The 13822-nt window shown below is 35.5% G+C and overlaps 1 protein-coding gene across 4 annotated transcripts in view; it reads left to right on the top strand.

Annotated features, from left to right (window-relative positions):
• The window catches only part of OMA1 (OMA1 zinc metallopeptidase), an 81428-nt gene that overhangs the window by 19637 nt on the left and 47969 nt on the right, over positions 1-13822 (top strand). For all 4 annotated transcript variants that reach the window (XM_043575108.1, XM_043575106.1, XM_043575109.1 and 1 more), the window contains 2 exons: positions 870-998; positions 5091-5165. In XM_043575108.1, the coding sequence (XP_043431043.1) occupies positions 870-998; positions 5091-5165 (204 nt within the window). The remainder of the gene's footprint in view (positions 1-869; positions 999-5090; positions 5166-13822) is intronic.

Below are 13822 nucleotides of genomic sequence, written 5' to 3'. Positions count from 1 at the left end.
GATGAATGGATAAAGAAATTGTGGTTTATATACACAATGGAGTACTATGTGGCAATGAGAAAAATGAAATATGGCCTTTTGTAGCAACGTGGATGGAACTGGAGAGTGTGATGCTAAGTGAAATAAGCCATACACAGAAAGACAGATACCATATGGTTTCACTCTTATGTGGATCCTGAGAAACTTAACAGGAACCCATGGGGGAGGGGAAGGAAAAAAAAAAAAAAAGAGGTTAGAGTGGGAGAGAGCCAAAGCATAAGAGACTGTTAAAAACTGAGAACAAACTGAGGGTTGATGGGGGGTGGGAGGGAGGGGAGGGTGGGTGATGGGTATTGAGGAGGGCACCTTTTGGGATGAGCACTGGGTGTTGTATGGAAACCAATTTGTCAATAAATTTCATATATATAAAAAAAATAAAAAAAATTTAGCAATAACATTAGAAACTAAAACTTCTAGGTTTGATTCCTTGTCCTTTTACTAATAGCTGTGTGAATTTTGGCACCTCTTTTAGTTTCTCCCATCTTAGTTTCTTTATAAAAGAGGGATAATTGTACCTATCTCACAAGATTATTATGCTTGTTAATATAAGAACTATAGGTTAGTGAACTTCTATTCATATCTATGAACCTGTCATTGTATCTGAGTTATAGTAAGTGGTTCAGTACATGTTAGTTGAATGAATGTTTATACCTGTAAGCAAGGGATGGAAAGAAAAACACACAGAAGAAAAAGAACATGTGATCTTAGTTGGTGAAGGTAAGTTTAAACATGTAATTATTTAATGTGATTACACATCATGAACTAGAAAATCTAAGGTTACACTGTCTTAATTTATTAAATGTAATTTTCATTATTTTGATTATTCTCAGGCAGAAAAGGCTAGCTTGGTTCACCTACTGGATTTCCTAGGTATGATTTTTCTCACAATGATTTGGGCTCTTTGTCCTCGAGATAGTTTTGCACTCTTGGGCCAGTGGATACAGTCTAAACTGCAGGAGGTAAGTGTGAGACAATAAGTTGGATTTTTAAAGGTATGTGGTGAGGATATTTTAAAGATTACTATAAAGTAACAGATACAAGAGATGTTTTCACGTATCATGAAATATAGCTACTAATTTTTAGTCATATGTTTTCTCATTTTTAGGGGACATTCTTAAAAATGAGCATTCAAATTAGAAAATACTACATCTTTTAAATGATGGAGATAGATGATTTTCAAGGGCATAGCAATTTTTGGCTAACATAATATTTAGGGGCAGAGTGTTATATAGTTATTGGTCTTAGAGAAAACGCGGTCACAGATCCTTTCTTTCCTTTTGTCACTTTACCTTCAAACTTTTCACTTTTGTCTCTCATAGTGACTGTGGTATACTTTCTGAATGACTCTCCCTTCTCCCAAACGTTTGCATTTTGATGTAGAACTCTTAAAACCTGTAAATTTTTATGGGCACAGAATTAGCTAAAGCTGCTTTACCATCCTCATCCTCTCACTCCCAGTTATACTAAGGTTACCTGCACAATAGTGAAAGGATAATCTTACTAGGTGTTTGTTCACTTTCATTTCTAGTACTTATGTAAAATGGTGTTCATGTCATAAAATTTACTGAGGCCCGCATTTTGTTCAAAACACTTCACTACTGAAAGTAGGTCTTGCAGTTTTGATAATTGCTTTGTTAACTATGATTAATTATTTTATTTTACATCTTTCTTCACATGTTTCCTCTTGTCCTGGGAGGTTTGGTTCTTCAGGAACAATCTGTTATTTGTTTATTTAATGATTTGTGGAGCACCATCATTGTGCCATCTGGGTACTGTTTAAATCTAATGTGTAAAATTCTTTGAGACAAATTGCTTTTGAAATTGGATAACTAAGTCTTTTATTCAGTGTTACCATATCATTTGGCTGCATTTATATTGAAATAAAGGCTCTTAAAGGGGAAAAAAAAAGAATGGTTATTGCTTAGGTTATAGGATTTCATATTTTGAATTTTATTTCCATTATGTGTCGGGAAGTCAAAGGAGTTAATGTAGTGTTTACCCCATTTATCAATACATCACTTTTTTCTGTATTGGAATCTGAAGATTTTGTTATAGGAAATATAACCTGTGGCTGTTTTTTCTTTAAAATAGTTGATGAAGGGGTGCCTGTGTGCCTCAGTGGGTTGAGCATGACTCCTGATCTCAGCTCAGGTCATGATCTCACAGTTCAAAGTTCAAGCTTCAGGTTAGGTTTTGTGCTGATGGCTTGGAGCCTGCCTTGGATTCTATCTTTCCTTCTCTCTGCCCCACCCCACTTGTGCTCTCTCTGAAAAAAATTAAAAAAAAACTTGATGAATCCTGCTACTTCATATACTAATTAATAATTAAACTAAAAATAGAGTGATTACTTCTCTTTGAACTTTTCTTCCTTAAATCAAGCCCCACCCCCACCCCCATGATTTTGGTGATGGGGAAATGTTTCTTTCTCTAGAAAGCCTTGTTCCTTGTGATTGAAGAGCAGGAGGGGATGCTGATAGTGAATCATTAAAGAGGGGGAATTGCTGACATTTATTTGCCAGAAAAAGGAAGAGATGAAGGAAGAAGGAGGGGCCTTTACATAACCAACCATTGGGGAGTCCTCTATTTTTGTAATTTTAAAAGATTTAGGTATAATGTAGCAGCCGTCATAGCGTGCTACCAGGTATTAATTAGTAATAATTACAACAGCTAATATGTATTGAGTACTTACTATATGTTAGGCATTAGGATAAGCACTATAATTATGTACAGAGGTTAAGAATACAGGCTGTGAACAGATGGACTTGTGTTTGAATTTAGGCTGTTAGACCTAAGTTCTATACTGGGCAGATTACTTCACTAATTATAGGTCTCAGTTTCTTCATCTATAAATGGGCATAATACTGGCTACTCAAAGCACTGTTGTTGGTTTAATGATACATTTAAAATAGGACCTATTTTTTTTTTTAAGTTTTTATTCATTTTGAGAGGACAGGGGAGGTGCAGAGCGCAAGAGAGAATCCCAAGCAGATTCCACAGGGTCAGTGAGAATCCCAGTGCAGGGCTTGAACCCATGAACCTTGAGATCATGACCTGAGCCAGAATCGAGAGTCGGGTTTACGCTTAACTGACTGAGCCATCCAGGCATCCCTAAAGTAGGATCTCTTAATCTAAACACTGACATTTTGGACTGGATAATTCTTTGTTGTGAGGAATTGTCCTGTGCATTGCAGGATGTTCAGTAGCCTCTAAACATCTACTGTAAATATCTGACCTCTACCCACTAGATGCCAGTAGCACTCCCCCTGCCCAATAGTTGTGATGATCATAAATGTCTCCAAACATTTTTATATGTCCCTGGGGGACAAAATCGCATCCAGTTGAGAACCAGTGATTTAAAGCACTTAGCACGGTACCTAGTACAAAATGAGGACTCAGTATAGGAGTTATTATCATTTGCTCATTTTATCCTGTCTGCAACTCTAGGAGGTTGGTCCTGTGCTACTCCATTTTACATATGATGCTACTGGGCTTAGATGGGTTAAACAATTAGCTGAGTGTTAACAGTTAATAAGTGTCAGCATTTGGACTTAATGTAAGTTTCCATCCTTAAAAAAAAAAAAGCCAATGTTTTAAACCAGTTATACTATCAGTAGACTTGATCGACCCCTCCAGACTGCTCATTGAGAGTGAAGACACTATATAATATAGTTCAACAACCTAAAAAGTCATGATCGAGAAGGAAGAAAGTCCTATCTCATGGTTATATACTAGATTGATTATATTATTTCTAGACATCACTGACATGTAGCTACCTCTGTGAAATTGTTTCCCCTGTTAATAAATAACTCTGTTCTCAAAAGTCCTGCTTATTGATCCATCTCCTACAAATTTTAGTACTTACTGAAAATTAGAATTTAACTGGAAAGCATTCACATAAATACAAGTAATTAGGGAAGTTAAAGTTACGATATCTATTTGTATTTTTTTATTGAAGTTGGAAGAAAATTTCATTTTCCTAACTAATCAATACTTAGAAAGACGGAGTTAAGATAATTTATCAAAGAAGGAAAATTCTGCTCTCTGGTTAATTTTCTAACTGAAATAAATTCTCTAGTAGTGTCAGTGGTTATTATATAGCCATATTTTTTCAAATTTCTTTTAAAACTGCAAGGTCAGAATGTTCCTTGGCCATAATAAAAGCTTGCGTTAAGAAGCTTTCTTAGGAAATCCTCTCCTTTCTTAAAATTCATGTTATGTCACTTCACTTTTAGGCTTTTTCATAAAAGCAAACATACTCTTTGGATTTCTTTTGGTTAGTGAGAACACGTTCTAATGTAGATCTTTTGTAAAAGCAAAGTAGCATAAGGCAAACTTTCGAAAGAGGGGTATACCTGTATAGTAGTAACCCCTCCCCCAATATTATCCATAGGGCTGAGGGAGGGTGGGATATATTCCCACCAGTGGTTTCCTAAAGCCTCAGATAGTACCATATCCTATTTACAGTATGGGTTTTTTTTCTATACATACATACCTATGATAAAAGTTTGTAAGTTAAGCACAGTAAGAGATGAATTGTTCTATAAATAGAACTATTATACTGTAAAAAAAGTTACATGAGTGTGGCCTTCTCAAAGTATCTTACTGTACTGTATTCACCATCTTGTGATAATGTGAGATGATAAAATGCCTATGTGGTGAGATAAAGTGATGTGAACAATGTAGGCACTGTGACGTGGTGTTAGGCTGCTATAGACCTCTGACAGTATGTCCGGAGAACCATCTGCTTCCAGATCACAGTTGAGCGGGTATCTCCAACCAGGCCCAGCACTGTCAGTACAGAGCCTGAGGCAGGGCTTAAACTCACAAACTGTGAGATCATGACCTGAGCCGAAATCAAGAGTTGGATGCTTACCAGCTGAGCCACCTAGGCGCCCCTACCATGGTGTTCTTTAAGTGTCAGTCATCGCGAGCATAAAACCTTTATCCTAGATACTCCATGAAATTAATTTTAAAAATCTCACTTTGTTACTTATTTTGTTGTGAAATGATAAATATCCTTAATGAAACTTCTCTTTCTTACTTCTTCTTAGTATATGTTTGATAGACCATACAGTAGAACTTTGGAGGCTGAAGCTGACAAAATTGGACTACAGCTTGCTGCAAAGGTAAAATGTTTAGTAGTTGAGACTACACAGTGTCCTTCACACAGTAAAAGATAAATACACATTGTCTTAATGAGCTGTGGTATGAGGAGAGAATGAGAGCTGTATGAAATTTTTCATTAATACCTTTTAAATTTGTGCCCTCTGTAAACTGATACACTATCTTTATTTCACTATTCTCCCTTGTTTCACTGATCTAAGAAGGCTTGAGTAAAATAACGTAAGACTATTTTTCCTCCCCTCAGAGAAAGGTTTATGCTATTGTAGCTATGATCCCAAATGAGCAGATTGAATTTTTACCTTTTAAATAAATGGTAGAGGAGCAGACTTATTACTCTGTGTCTTTGAGATTATTTTTGTTGCAGCCAATGACTTACATTTGCTAGGCACAGAGAGCACCCTGGGCCTTTACTATGATTTAGGTTGGCTTTGTTCATGTCTCCTTTACAGGGAACTTCATGTCTGGCTCCTATTTTTATCATCTGTGATAACTGATATTATTTGTAGTAGAATTTAATATTAGAAGTAAAACTGCATTTTTAAAGCAGAGTAAAAACAATGCCACTTTGTACATTAAATTCAAATTGTATTTGATCTTTGTTGAGTTTCCAGTAGTTATTAAAAAGTCCTAGGTATAAAAATAAACTATTATATGAACTTCTAGTTTTATGGATTTAATTTCATAAATGAAGATACTACTATTCACAAAAGCAAAAGTAGTTATTTGAATGTTACGTAATAAGACTTAAGTGAATTCTCTGACTACATAGATTAAGAGGTTCCCAAATAGTGGACCACAGATTGGCTATAAAGGTAAGAGTGTTTTGTGTTCTGGTTAAGAAATCTTGGCCTATTTCAATAAATTGTTCCTGTTTTATTTCCAAGAAGCTTATTGTTTTATTAGCTTTTTAAAATATAAAATGAGGAAGAAGTCAAGATAATTTTTTTCCAATGTGGATATCTAATAGCCTCAGGACTGTTTATTGAAGAGTTATCTTTTTCCACTATTCTTGAGTGTCTCTTTGTCATAAATGTGTATTGTATTCTCTTGGCCTCTTGTATTCTCTTGGCCTCTTAATCTGTCTCTGAGCCAATACTGCATTGTCATATAGCTTTGTAGTAAGACATGATACCTGGTAACTTCTGTCTTCCAGCATGGTTCTGCAAGATTGATTTGGCTATTCTTAGTCCTTTTCCTTTCCATATACATTTCAGAATCACTTTATCAAATTACATGCCTGTATAAAAATACGCTTGGAATTTTGATGGCAATTGGGTGAATTTGGAGATAGTTGACTACTGTCAAAAATATTGAGTCTTCCTGGGAAGCGTGGGTGGCTCAGTTGGTTGAGCATCCCACTCTGGATTTCAGCTCAGGTCATGATCTCAGGGGCATGCGATTGAGTCCCACATCAGGCTCTACACTGACAGAATGGAGCTTACGTGGGATTCTCTCTCTCCCTCTCTCTCTGCTCCTTCCCCGTGCTCTCTCTCTCTCAAAATAAATAAACACTGAAAAAATAATATTAAATCTTCCAATCCATGAATGATATATTTGTCCATTTATATGGATATTCTTATAATTTTAGTGATGTTTCTAAATGTGTGTGTATGTGTATAAGAATTATACATCTTTTGTTAGATTTATTGCTAAATGTTTGACATTTTAATTGTAAAGTGTTATTTAAAAAATAAACTTCTTCATATATAGAAATGCACTTTATTTTTATAAATGACCTTGTATCTAAAAACCTTGCTAAATCCACTTAATTCTGATAGTGTGTAGATTCTTTTAGATTTTATATATACACATTTATGCTGCCTGTGAATAATGACAGATTTAGTTCTTCCTTTCCGGTCTGTGTACTTTCTGTTTTTGTTTTTTTGTTTTTTTTTTACCTTATTGAAATGGCCGGAAACTTTAGTACAATGTTGACGGTGAGCACCTTTGTTTCTTCATCATCATTTTTCACCATTCTGATGTCTAAGTTGTTTTTCTTTTAATCTGACTTTTTAGAAGAGTTTCCCTGCCATTTCTAATATGCTAAGAGATTTTTTAAAATTATGAATAACAAATTTTATCAAATACATTTTTATATTGATTATATCAATTTTCTCCTTTAATCTCTTAATGTGGTAAACTATATTGATTTTTTTACACACTAGGACAACTTTTATTTTTGAAGTAAACCCAATTTTATCAATAATATTGTTCTTCCAATATATTACTGAAGTTGGCTTGCTAATGTTTAGCTTAGAATTAGAATGTTTTATCTGTATTCATAAAAGATAATGGCTTGGCCTTTTCTTTTCTTGTAATGTCCTGTCAGGTTTTAGTATCAAGATTATGTTGGCCTCATATAATGAGTTGGGAAGTGGTTTTTTCTTTTCTCTGGAAGAGTTTGTGTAACGTTAGGGATATTTATTTTTTAAATGTTTGGAGATTTTGTGGGTAGAAACCATACAGATTTATTTTTTTTTAAGTTTATTTATTTTGAGAGAGAGAGAAAGAGAGCAAGTGAGTGGGGAAGGGAAGAGAGAAAGAGGGAGAGAGAATCCCAAGCAGGCTCTGCACTGACTATGTGTAGCCTGACACAGGGCTCGAACTCACAACTGCGAGATCATGACCTGAGCCAAGATCAAGAGTCAGACTCTTAACCAACTGAGCCACCTAGGTGCCCTGGGCCTACAGGTTTCTTTGTGGGATGGCCTTTAGTTGTAGATTCAGTCTCTTTAATAGATATAGAGCTACTCACATTTTTCTGTTTTGTGTCAGTTTTTATAAGTTTTGTTTTTCTAGGAACTTCTGTTTCGTTTAAATTTTCAACATTATTATGAAGTTTTCTAATGTACATATATATTTGTGTTTTGTATTTTTTATTGAAGTGTAGTTGACACAATATTACATTAGTTTAATGTATACAAGACAGAAGTTCTACAACTCTGTATGTTATGCTCACTGTACGTGTAGCTCCATCTGTCACCATGCGATGCTGTCACAGTCCCATTGACTATATTCTCTGGTATATCTTTCATTCTGTGACTTATTCATTCCATAACTGGAAGCCTGTTTCTCCTGCTCCTTCATCTATTTTGCCTGTCCCCTCACCCCTCTCTGCTGCCAGCCATCAGTTTGTTACCTTTACCATGTATGTATTTTTTAGAAGTTTATTTATTTTGAGAGAGAGAGAGAGACAGCATGAGTCGGGGAGGGGCAGAGAGGGAGGTTGAGAGAGAGAATCCCAAACAGGCTCCATGCTGCCAGCATAGAACCCAACGTGGGCTTGAACTCACTGAACTGTAACATTTTGACCTGAGCCGAAACCAAGAGTCGGACACTTAACCGACTGAGCCACCCAGGTGCCCCCCTCCCTTACTATATTTTTAGTGTCTCAAGGATACTGCAGTCCACAGATATATTTTATTTATTTTTTTTAAAGTTAATACAGGGGCATCTGGGTGGCTCAGTTGGTTAAGCTTCCAACTTTAGCTCGGGTCATGACCTCACAGTTTGTGAGTTCCAGCCTCCTGCTCAGAGCCCACATTGGACTCTGTGCTGACAGCTCAGAGCCTGAATCCTGCTTTAGATTCTTTGTCTCCCTCTTTGCCCCTCCCCCACTCACACTCTGTCTCTCTCTCAAAAATAAATAAACATTAAAAATTTTTTTTAAGTTAATACAGTTTTTAAATATATTTTTAAAATGTGTGTTTGTTTTTGAGAGAGAGACCTGACAGCACAGAGCCCGACGAGGAGCTCAAACTCATGAGGCTGGAACCCACAAACCATGAGGTCATGACCTGAGTGGAAATCAGACACTTAACTGCCTGAGCCACCCAGGCGCCCCAAAAGTTAATATATTTTTATTTCAGGAGTTTCACATGTTGTGATTCCTCCCACTGCCAACCACCTTGGTTCTTCCAAAGTTTAAGTTGTAATTTTTAAGTCAGCCCTTTTTTTAAAAAGAAGTTTTGCTCAGTCCATAGTTCTTTTAGTTGAGCTTCTTTGATCTCCACTTGAATATGGACATGTTGTAAAAATTCTCCAGCTGTAATATTTGGGATCCGTTTCTTCAAGCAATTTTCCTTAGGGCCATGCTTAGGATCTGAGTAAATAGATCTGCCTAGTTCTCAATTTCAGACACCCTCTAAACATGAATAAGTTCAAACCATATTTACTCTTAAACTGTCACACCCTAGAATAGTGCAGATTGTTGGAATGTGCCAATACCTACGATTAAAATAATTTGACTGTTAGCAGATCTGTTTCATAGTTTCCACAGATAACACACGTTTCAGGATGTATATTTTCTGTCATTGCCTTGTAGTTCATTAATCTTACTTTGAGCTGTGTCCATTATGCCATAAACTCATCTTTGACTTTTACAGTTTAGTTACTGTATTTTTCCATTCTAGAATTTCCATTTGATTCTCTTTTATAAATTTCAGTTCGCTGGTGAAATTCTGTTTTGTCATAACTTTCTTCATATTTTCTTGAATATGTTTATCATAATTTTTTAAACCTTCATGTTTGTTAACTATTATTTTTATTAACTTTTGGTCTGTTTCTTTTGTCTGTTTTTTGCCTTTGGTCTTGTTTCTTGGTATGCTTGCCCATTTTTTATCAAATTCTGAACATTTCATATAAATAGTACTTTTGGCTCTGAATGATAATTTATTCCATCACTGAGGATTCTGCCTTTAGTCTGGAGAACAACTAGAATAAAGCGGATTCCTTCAGTCAGTCACAGCCTGGGCTGAGTCTTTTTAAATTTCAATTTGCTTCTACTTCACCTTCATTCATAAGGATATTACTGTCGGGAAGTCTACTGAAGGAATGGAGGATTGACTAAGTTCCTTCTCTGTAGTGGTTTTTGAACTTCAGTTTTTTGTTCTGCCAGCACCATGAGGATGTTGAAATCTCAGTTTTCATCCACTTTTTGTTTTAAAGAGTGCCCTATGCAGCTTTAGAATTGATAGGCGCCTTGGTGAACTGGCATCTGGTGTTGTCTTTGCTTTCCTGTCTTTCAGATCTTGACTTCTCAAATTTGGCTGCCTCATCAAGCCTGACTTGTAAGTTTTGATGTTTAGTCCTGCTGGATAGCCATAAGCACTCCTTAGTCACCTCTTTCTGCTTGGATTTCTTTTGAGTTCTGCTAGTTTTCTTAGCCTCTGGCCCTTCACTTCTTAGAATTTAACAGATTTTGCTGAAAACAAGAGCAACACACGGATAAGACCCCTCTCCCTGAGCTTTCCTTCTTCCTAGGATTTTGGCTTTTCTAGTATTGGCTAACTCAGTAACTCTCCAATACCTTGGAACAAATATTATTTATATTTTATCCAGATTTTTTTGTTGTTGAAGTAAAATTGGCATGCAGTATCCTATTAGTTTCAGGTGTATATAATATTGATTCAGTATTTTTATACATTACAAAATAATCCCCATGGTAAGTATAGTTACCATCTGTTGCCAGTTATTACAGTATTACTATATTTCCTATGCTAAGCATGATATCCCCATGATTTATTTATTGTATAACTGAAAGTTTTTACCTCTTAGTCCCTTTCACCTGATAGATTTTCTAATTGTGTTTGATAGGAACATTGGTCTGCTATAATTTATTTACTCCATCACTGCTAGAAGAGGAAGTCTCTTAGTCTTTTTAATAGCGATTCAGTATTCTATAATGTCACTAATTCATCTAATCATGTATCTGTTAATGAGTTTTGGGGTTATTTCCAGAGTTTTTCATTATTGTTTAAATTGCAAATAATACTGCATTTGGCATCCTTATATACATATCCTTATGTTCCTTGTGCTTTTCCGGTATTGCCTTTTTATTTTTAAAAGATACTCCCAGGGGTGCCTGGATGGCTCAGTTGGTTAAGTGTCTGACTCCTGATTTTGACTGAGGTCATGATCTCACAGTTGTGAGATTCAGGCCGATAGGCCTCTGTCTGCATGGGGCATGGAGGCTGCTTAATTTTCTCTCTCCCTCTTCCTCTGCCCATCCCCAACTCATACTCTCCCTCTCTCTTGAAAAAAAAAAAGATACTCCCAGTTATTACAGAATGTTGTAGCAAATCTTAACCAGTGACATATCAGAATGCCTTTTTTTTTACGTGCATATCAGCACTGTTTCTAGTATCTTTAATTTTTGTTAATTTGGACAAAAAATGGAATCTCATAGCTTTTAATTAAAAATTTGCATTTTCTTTCCTAGTAGTAAAGTTGAGGGTGTTTCCTTTTTATTGGCTATTTTATTTCTTGTTTTGAAGATTGCCTTTTTTTAAATGTTTTTCTCAGTAGATTTTAAGAATACATATTCTAGGCCCCACTTGGAAATTCTGAGTCAGTAGCTAGATGATGAGACCCTGAATCTAAATGTGTTTAGAAACTGCCAAGTGATTCTGCTGTCTAGGCAGGTATGGGAATTACTACTTTGAGTGATCAAATGCCAGTTTTGTGTTTTTGGGTGACTTGGTAAGTTAAATTTTCTGTTTTATTTAAGAAAGAAGAATGGAATTAGAGAGGTTAGTAAATATTGATATTCTTTTGATTATTTATAATATGGAAGCCATACATTTTTTATCCAGTGCATCTGGATAGAGAAAACTATCATTTCATTTTCTAAAACACATCTAAATATTGTATTGTGGAGTAGATGACCTTTTGCCAGTTGTGATATTATATTTAGTTCAAAGGAGAAAACGATATTGCTACAGATGTTAAGTCATGAATACGTAGTGATACAGGTAATATCTTTTTTATGGAGCACTTAGGATATAAAAACGCCATCTCTGAGTATAAGTATTTTTTTCCTATCAAAAGGGAGAAACCTCAAAATTAAATAGTTTAAGAACTTCAAATATTATATTTATACTACATTTTAAATGTATATATTTAAATATATTTTATATATTAAATATAATATGTTAAATATAATATATACTATTTAATATATTAAATATATTTAAATATAAATATATACTACATTTATATGTCACATTTATTCTGTGACATCACCTGTTTAGATAATAACACCAATATCTGCCATTTCATAATACTCTTTTTTTTTTTCCAATGTTTATTTTTGAGAGAGGGAGAGAGCATGACTGGGGAGGGTCAGAGAGAGAGGGAGACACAGAATCTGAAGCAGCCCCAGGCTCTGAGCTGTCAGCACAGAGCCCAACGTGGAGCTTGAACACAGGAACCGTGAGATCATGACCTGAGCCGAAGTCGGACATTTAACCAATTGAGCCACCCAGGAGCCCCAATACTTAACGTATTCTAATAACTGAGCTTAAATTTTTTGTGTTGTCTAACCTAATCCCATAGTAGCTCCATGAAGTAGTTATTATTATCATTATCTCCGTTTTATTGATAAATGAACTGAAGCTCAGACAGGTTAAGTTACTTTCTTATAGGTGCAAAATGGTAAAATCATGATTCAGACCCAAGTGTGTATGTTTTCAAAGCCCATGCTCCAGTTTTGTTTCTGATCTTACCCCTTTATTACAATTATATTTCACAATATAAACTTGTCTATCTCCATGTTGTCATATGCCATGCTTACTTTTCTACCTTTATCTTGTTCTTTCTCTTAGTAGCATTTGACACTATGAATCATGCTTCCCTTTGAAAATATGTGTATATTTGCGTGTGTAGCCACACATTTTGTTATAGTATAGAAGGTCATTTAGTATTGTAAACTCATAATGGGAAATAACAGCCCTTACTGCCCATCTGCCTTATACCCCAGAAATAAAGTCACCTTAACTTCTTTAGTTATTTACCTCTATATTTCCATATAATATGTTTATTTTGTAACTTGATGACTCATTAGGTTTAGACATAAGATTTCTTGTTATGGAAGATTTAATCTTTCATAACCTAACTAATGTTTTTATGTGTTATCTCTGTTCCTCCTTGGTTAAGTATCATTCAGTTTTTTTTCTCCATATTCTAATAGGATTTTCTCTTCTCTTATGGTGGACTTTTGAGTATTCTTTACACATTTTGGATACAGTCACTTGTTGATATGTGATTTGAAAATAGTTCTTCCTCATTTGTGGCTCATCTTTTCTAAATTTTTTTTAATGTTTATTCATTTTTGACAGAGAGAGAGAGACACACACAGAGCATGAGCGAGGGAGGGGCAGAGAGACAAGGAGACACAGAATCCGAAGCAGGCTCCAGGCTCTGAGCTGTCAGCACAGAGCCTGACGTGGGGCTCGAACTTACAGACTGCGAGATCATGACCTGAGCTGAAGTCAGATGCTCAACCGACTGAGCCACCCAGGCACCTCGTGGCTCATCTTTTCTTAACAAACTTTGTTTTTGTTTTTTTGTTGTTGTTATTTTTTGTTTTTTTGCAGAGCAAACATTTTTAATTGTGATGAAAGCTAGTTTAAGGAACCCAAGGAAACTCTGCCAATTTCTGGGATGAGCTTCCTTCTGATGCTTTAACCCATAAATTCCAACTACTCTTGCAGCCCTAAACTCTTGTCTTTTAACTCCATAGCTGAGTCAAACTTACCATGTTCTCTGCTTGGGTTCTACCCCCTTACATTGTGGTCAGAAAACTGCCCCCAGGCCAAGAGAGCAGGAGCAAGTCTGGGGATCACAGTACATAGTATTTCTCTTTATGTCAGGAATCAGT

This window comes from Prionailurus bengalensis, chromosome C1 (genome assembly GCF_016509475.1).
Source record: "Prionailurus bengalensis isolate Pbe53 chromosome C1, Fcat_Pben_1.1_paternal_pri, whole genome shotgun sequence".
NCBI classification, from domain to species: domain Eukaryota; kingdom Metazoa; phylum Chordata; class Mammalia; order Carnivora; family Felidae; genus Prionailurus; species Prionailurus bengalensis.
Note: the sequence above shows the minus strand (reverse complement) of the source record. Positions and strands in the feature narration are given on the sequence as shown.